This window comes from Psammomys obesus, unplaced genomic scaffold (genome assembly GCF_907164565.1).
Source record: "Psammomys obesus unplaced genomic scaffold, mPsaObe1.curated_primary_1811, whole genome shotgun sequence".
NCBI lineage: Eukaryota > Metazoa > Chordata > Mammalia > Rodentia > Muridae > Psammomys > Psammomys obesus.
The window spans coordinates 5,919,453-5,927,115 of record NW_026585587.1 but is presented as its reverse complement, the minus strand read 5'-3'; the positions used below and the strand labels follow the sequence as shown (position 1 = coordinate 5,927,115).

At 40.4% G+C, this 7,663-nt stretch overlaps 1 protein-coding gene across 1 annotated transcript in view; it reads right to left on the bottom strand.

The window, feature by feature from the left end:
* Positions 1-1,026: 1,026 nt before the first annotated feature.
* The window catches only part of Acbd3 (acyl-CoA binding domain containing 3), a 31,904-nt gene continuing 25,267 nt past the window's right edge, over positions 1,027-7,663 (bottom strand). Inside the window, exon 8 of the mRNA XM_055609197.1 lies at positions 1,027-5,703. Coding sequence (XP_055465172.1) covers positions 5,492-5,703 — 212 coding nt within the window. The 3' untranslated portion in view covers positions 1,027-5,491. The remainder of the gene's footprint in view (positions 5,704-7,663) is intronic.

Below are 7,663 nucleotides of genomic sequence, written 5' to 3'. Positions count from 1 at the left end.
CTTCACAGTAATAGTGAAGGAGGAGGTGGCGGCGGCAGCTCACCTATAACTCCAGCTCCAGGAGCCCTGACTTCCATCTTCTGGCCTCTAAGGGCACCTGAACTAAGGTGCACACATAACCACAGTCACATGGTGGCTCACAACCATTTATACTGGGATCATATGCTCTCTTCTGTCATGCAGGAGGCATACATGAAAATTGAGTGTTCATATGTATACATTAACTTTTTTAAAAGTTTTTTAAAATGAAATTAAAATATACGTAAATGGACAAAGGGTTACATCCAACAGTACAGAAACTCATACATACGGAAATAAGCAAAAAGCCACATAGGAATAAAAACTAACAAAACATCTACGTGCACACACACAATATACAAACCAGAATTGGGAAATGATTTAAATTTTGTGTGTGTGTGCCTGTGTGTGTGTGCAGGTGTGTATGAGCATACATAAGCCATGACTTGAATGTGGAGGTCAGAGAATTTGCAGGTCTCCTTCCACCCAATGGCTCCTGGAGATTGAACTCAGGTCCTTAAGCTTGCTGGTGGGTGTTTTAACCCAGAGCCATATGTAAATCTTTTTAGAATTTATCTACTTATTTAAAGACAGTCTATGTAGCCATGGCTATCCTAGAACTTCTCTAAATGATGGAATTTAAGGCATGCATCACCATACCCTTTAAACTGAATTAAAAAGATAGTAAAATCATATAGAATCATTCACTTGAGGGCTCAGCAGTTGAGAGAGCTTAGTTTCTTGTAAAGGTTCAGGTCCCAGCATGGCAGCTCACAACCACCTGTACGTCATTCCAGTTTATCTGACACCGTCTTCTGACCTCTGTGGGCCCCATGAGGTACACAGGCACACATGCAGGCAAAACACTCATACAAGTAAAATAAATAAATCTAAAACAAAGTTTAATTGAGATGGGTAAAGGATACAGGAAATTTTCAGGAGAGGAAATCCAAAGAATAGAAAGAAATGCTTTATCCTATTAGTAGTTACCAGGGAAACACATTGAAATTTCATTTCTTAGAATTAAACTTTATTATTGTGTGTGCATGTGTATGAGGGCATATACAAGCCACAGTTCACATGTGTAAATTAGAGGACAAGTTCGTGGAATGTGGATCTCTCCTTCCACCCTGGGGTGGAACCCCACATGGGGTTCTGGGATGGACTCAGCTGGTCACACATTCACAGCAAGTGTTATTACCTGCTCAGCCACCTGAAAATTCAAAGTTCCAAATACTTTCTGAGCACTGAGGCAAAGTGGAGAGAAGTCTGAAACTAATCTCATCTGGTGGGCTATAGTCAAATGCACACAGACCCAAACTACCGAATAAACTTATCTTCAGGCTCTGAGTACAACATGCTTATCAAACAGAAATGACTTTCGTGCTCACACTCGGGTCCCAAGACATCTCCTGTCTAGACAGACATTACGACATTCTAGTGTGTCTGAGACCAGCAGCATTGTGGTACCAAGCATTTAGGATAGTGGTTATTCCACCTGTATTTAGTATCTGAAAGTTTTTCAAAACAAACTAGAGATTTTTAGAAGACATTTATTCATTTATTTATCTATCTATCATTTAGGCTTTTTTTGAGACAGGGTTTCCCTGTGTAGCCCTGGCTGTCCTGGACTTCTTTGTAGACCAGGCTGGCCTTGAACTTAAGAGATCTGCCTGCCTCTGCCTCCCAAAGTGCCAAGATTACTGGGTACACCACCGTGCATGGCAAGAGACTTATTTTTATTTATATGTATGTATGTATGTGTATGTTTGCATAAGTATGTTCACGGGTGTATGGATACCAAAGGAGGCCAGAAAAGGAAGTGAGATTTTCTGGAGCTTAGGTTATAGCTGTGTGCAGCCCAATGTGGGTGCTAGGAATCGAATCCCTGTCCTCTGGAAGAGCAGGCCATGCTCTTAACCACTGAGCCATCTCTGCAGTCTCTGCATACGCCTTTAAAATTAATATTATTTTTACAGCTGGGTGGTGGTAGCACACGCCTGTAATCCCAACACTCGGGAGGTAGATCTCTAAGCTCGAGGCCAGCCTAGTTTACAGAGTGAGTTCCAGGACACAGAGAAATCCTGTTTAGAAAAACAAAACAAATTTATTTTTACGTGTATAAACCAGTGTTATGCGGATTTTGAAATAAGTGTTTCACTTTGTACTTGTACCCCATGTCTGACTGCCAAGACTCAAAGGTAATGTTCAGCCAGGTGCAGTAGCTCGTGGTGCTTGGGAGTCCTGAACAGAGGAGCCTGAGGCAAAAGGATCACTGTGAGTTTGAGGCTGGCCTGGACCACAGGGAGACCCTGACCAAAAAGGAGGGCAGTGTCAATTATATGGCAAAGTAAGCCACTTAATTTCATGTACCAAATTAAGTAGCTGATTAAATAATTCAAATAATCAATTCATGGCTCACAAGTAGCATGGAGAGGTAATTTAGTATACCTGCATTTTACCGCAAAGGAAACTAGTAAAGCTAATAAGTGCCTAGAAACTGACACTGCAATGAGATCAAAGCATGGTTATGTAAGGACAATAACTTACTCTAAAAAATCAGCAAGAAAGGATTATAGGTAAGTATATGAGATAAACGTCCAACAACAGGGACTGGAGACATGGCTCAACAGCTAAGAGCACTGGATACTCTTCCTGAGGAGCTGGGCTCAATTTCTCAACATCCACACAGCAGCTCACAGCTGTCTGTAACTCCAGTTCCAGGGTGTCCAATGCCTCTTCTGGCTTTTGCATGCTCTAGGGGTGAATGTGGTGCACAGACATACATGTAGGCAAAACACCCATACACATGAATAAGTTAATAGACTGGCCATCTCTAAATCTCAGCACTCTGGGCAGAAGCAGGAGGACTAGAATTTAAAGATTACATCTTGAGTTTGAGGCCAGCCTGGGCCATGTAGCAACATCCTAATGTCTAATACCAATTCATACACATTTTAAAAAGTTGGTAAATAGAAATGAATGAAGACTTGCTCTGCCCCTAACAGATCCACATGTATGTATTTTTAGGTTACATGAAAAAAAGCTTGGGAATGAGACAAAGATGGTTTGGGCTGCTGAAGTGTCACTTTCAAAACTTCAGTGGACAACTGGCAGCTATTTATTATTTGGAAGCAGCTGCTTCTCTTCCATGAGATGGGTGACTAAAACATGGTCTCTAAAGTAAGCTGACATCACAAAAGCGCCATTTAACTGTTCTTAGGTTTGACTTCAAGGTACACAACACAGCACAGGTACCAAGAAAATCATCTCATTCAGTCTCTCCCAATTTCAAAAAACCCCAGTACACTACACAGCCAGTGTGGTCTGACACTCTGTAATCACCTGGTCCACTCAGAAGCCATGATAAAATAGGCTCTTCCTCCTCATCACAGCAAAGGCCACACAGGGCAGCTCTGGAAAGTGCGTTATAATCTGCAGGATGAAAAGCTAACACTTCCCTTCTTGTCCAGTCTGGACAATTTAAAATCCATTATGACTCACAGGGAAAACTAGCCAGGAGGAAAGAGGGCTGGGTATTTTTTTCAACTAGATAAACAGAAAAGATCATCTAAGGCATTTCTTATCCTATCTAAATGAAGACAGTTAAATGGTTCAGGGAACTGTATTAACAGAAACATCAAGAGGTTACAGATAAACATTTTAATTGATTAAATATATTACTTTCAAGATCTTTTTGAAATCGCACTTGTATGGTACTAATAAACAGCCAAAGGCAATAAAAAAGTTTAGAACCGAAAGTGTTCAGATATGAACACGTGACAGAAACTGCTAGGTAAAGTGACATACACTGCTCCCAAGAACAATTATTTTTAGAAGATAATTTATCTTAACATGTGCAAGGACAAAATTGTAATCAAAGGCTGAAAGAAATATATATTAGTGCCTGCTTTTTAAAAGTTTATTTTACATTTTAAATACAGTATTTTTCTCATTAAAAAAATCCTAACTCTGTGGTTTCTATATATACAGAAAAGCTGTGGGGCAGCCTGATGAAGATTCTGGGTGTAACAGCAAAGACATTCAACTCCTTCTGAATGAAAATTCAAAAACACAAAGTAAGCACTGGTTTGGAGAAAGTAATCCAGTTTCTTAACCACCAAAAAGAACAGAGTTAAATACCTATAAAACCAGGTATTAAAAACAGAAAAAAAAAAAAAAATGCGGCGTATGAAAACCTCAAATAGCCTGAATGTAGTGAAGTGTGCACACTGCAGCTAGCCAGTGGGAGCCCTGGGAGTGATCTGTGATGTCAAAATTAAATCCTAAGTCATCAGTGACAAAACAGCACTAGGTACACATTGTCTCTGTCATCTTCTATCTATACTACCCTCTCTCTAGATAATTAGCCACTTATACAAATTTCAAATGATGAACATGTGGATTTGTTTTCATAAGAAAGCAAAAGATCTGTTTTTTCCTACCAGCAAGACTTAATACAGATCAGAGCTGTAACATTTAAGCACGGGCCTGTGCACTTCCAATTTTCTCCAGTATGCAAGTCCATACTGGGACTCTGGAACAGTTTGTACCCTAGTAACGAATAGAAAGAAATTTGGACTGTCTCTGGCAGTGATTTCCTGGTAGTGCAATGGTATGGTACTCCTCACTGAATTATACTAAAGTGATTTTGCATATTTAAATTCAGTAGATGCCAATGTGAGTTTATAAAACTCTTGGCTGTAAGCTTTTCATTTTAATTTCAATTTATGATGCTCCACAAAACTATGTCAAAAGAAAATCAACTAGTTTTGTTGTGTTATCAGAAGTGTGAATGGCAGACAGGAGAGTCTGAGGGATTTGGTAGGAAGATGCTGAGGTGTTCTAAGAATCTTTACACATCAATTACCTACTGGGTTTGAATACTCTAAGTTTAAGATTCTCTCAGAAAATAATTCTCTGTACCATCACTAACTAAATAGCTGTACCAAAGCAAAACAACCGGGGTTATTCAGGTAAGACCAATTTGAGGCATTTCTTTCTCTTCTATAATCCGTGAAGTCTTGAGTTTTAAAGTTTCAAATTGTTGAGCTTTAGTCAAAGCCAGTTGCCTCTGAAGCAGACTACAACAGAAGCATTACAAGCAGAGCTGTAACCGAGGGCTCTGGGAGCACACACAGAGCAGACAGCAATGGCCTACCCACCAGCCAGGTCGCGTCAACGCTGGGACATTTATTTTAGAGACTGAATATTTAGCACGCAGCTCACGTAACTCCAGGATTCACTAGTGGCTCTGCTGGTCAGCACCCAAGGGCTGGATGAGTCTCCGGAACTGCTGTTCACCTCAGAGCATTAACGCTAGAGTCTCAAGAAATCCTGGTTCCCAGCAAGAGTTCATAAACCATCAGAACAAAATTGAGAAGGTAAACACTGACTCCTATGCGCCACAAAAGTCAAAAGAAAATAAGTGTCATTTTCTGCCCAATCCTAAACTCCAGATTCTACACGAGCTTTATCTAGTGTAATAGACTCTGTAGTAGACTGACTTGGACCTCCACAGAGAGTAGGAGTTATCAAACTTGAGGAGATAGACACCTCTCCCTGGATACTGGTGACTGCCTGCATACACTTCCTCATGACAGTCCCGCCGGTACACAGGCACAATCTCATCCAGCAGAGGCTTGTTGGCATTCTTTTTGGCTTTCTCTTCACAAGTAACATTTTCTGTGAGAAAGTGAGAAAGAACAGAAGACACAAGTCAAATGATAGATTCAGGAAAATCACCTTGCTAATCAAGCAATGAAACTATCTTCTTGGAGAAACTGTTCTCTAAACTCACTCTCCAACTCTGTGTACAGGAGTCTGTTAGTCACTCATCTGCATGCCTGACCCCTATGCACAGCTGCTGAGCCCTGGGCGTCCAGTGGCAAGCACCAGGCTGTGAGGACAACCTGTCCCCAGCCTTTTGTGTCAGTCCTGCTCCCATTTCCTGTCCTTATTTTTCCCATCTGTTTCTATCCAATTCCAAACTCCTTCCTTCTATAAAACAATCTTACTCATTTGATACCACAGAAAATGCTGTACTAGCTGGGAGCACACCTTTGATTCCAGCATTCAGGGAGGCAGATCAGGTGGATCACTGTGAGTTCAAGGCCAGTGTGGTCTTCAGAAAGAGTCCAGGTCAGCCAAGGCTACACAGAGAAACCCTGACACCAAAAACAACAACAAAAGAAAAGGGGAGGGGAGAAAACACTGTGCTGGCCTCTTCCACAGTCCACCTGCATTTTAGGAATGGTAGAAGGTAGTCTACCCTAGTCTTCTGTTTCTGTATATTCAGAGACTGCCACAAATTCAATCAGTTCCACTAAGTCTGTTTAGCACAGAGATAAAACAAGTAGATTTAAAAAATGAGCTCTGATCACAGACTGTCACTGTTAATAGTTTTCTGGCCTATAACAACATCAAGTTAATAAAGAAACATTTCTAATAGCCTACAAGAATGAGATAATTATTCCAAACCGTCTCAGTCTAACACATTAAATATACACAACCTCAAGAAAACTAGGTGAAGGTATTTCAATACAGAAGATAAAGACTTTCAGGCTCCTCACATGGCAGAGTGAATCCCAGCAACATCCATTAACTACATGTCAATGGTCACAGCCATTTTAAAAGTGTGAGCAGCTCTCAAGGAAATTTAAAATAATAAAACCAATTACACCATGGGCCATCCTGGAATAAATCTTAGAACATTAGGTAAAAAGTAAAGAAACCTGAGTAAGTTTCAAATTTATCAACAAATTTATCAACACCAGTATCAATAATGAATGGTTCATTACGATAAGTGTAATGTACAATTTAAAAAGTTAAAAACAGAAAAACCAAGCCAGCTGGTGGCGGGGCACACCTTTGATCCCAGCACTAGGGAGACAGAGGCAGACAGATCTCTACAAGTTTGAGGTCAGTCTGATCTACACAGAGAGTTCCAGGACAGCCAGTGCTACACAGAGAAACCTTGGGTAGGGGTGGGGAGCCTAAATTTTAAAAAGCTTAAAAAAAAAAAAAAAAGTAAAGGAGACCCACATATGATGTCCCACATGGATATCCCAGCATGAAGGAAACTGAGGAAGGACTGTCAAAAATTCAAGGCCAACCTAAGCTACACACTGAGTATGAGGAGTCTGAGCCAGGTGTTAAATCCTGATTGAAAAGGTCAAAAAACCAAAAACAGGTGTGGTGGCTTGACCTGTAATCCTAGCAGGAGGAAGATGAAGAGTTATTACTGTGGATTCAAGGCCATTCTGTTACACAGCAGCCAGAGCTACATAATGAAACCCATCTCAAAAACAAAACAAAAAAACCCAGTACCCATAAAGAAGACTCAAATAAAATTTGCTTTACTACAGCAATGCCTTCAATTACATGCTATTTATGCTGGGCTGGAGAGAAAGCTCAGTGTTAGGAGTGCTTGCTACACTTCAGGGATATACATTTGGTTCCCAGCATCCACATCAGGTTCTGACTGCAGCACTCTGACACCTTCTTCTGGTTTCCATAGACACATACTTCCACAAATAAAAATCAATCTTTAATAAAAAGTCTTTTATTTACAAATGAGGGTTACTGAGTCATTTAAAATGCCTATAAAGATATCTAAGAAACAAACTGGGTCATTAATTCAAGA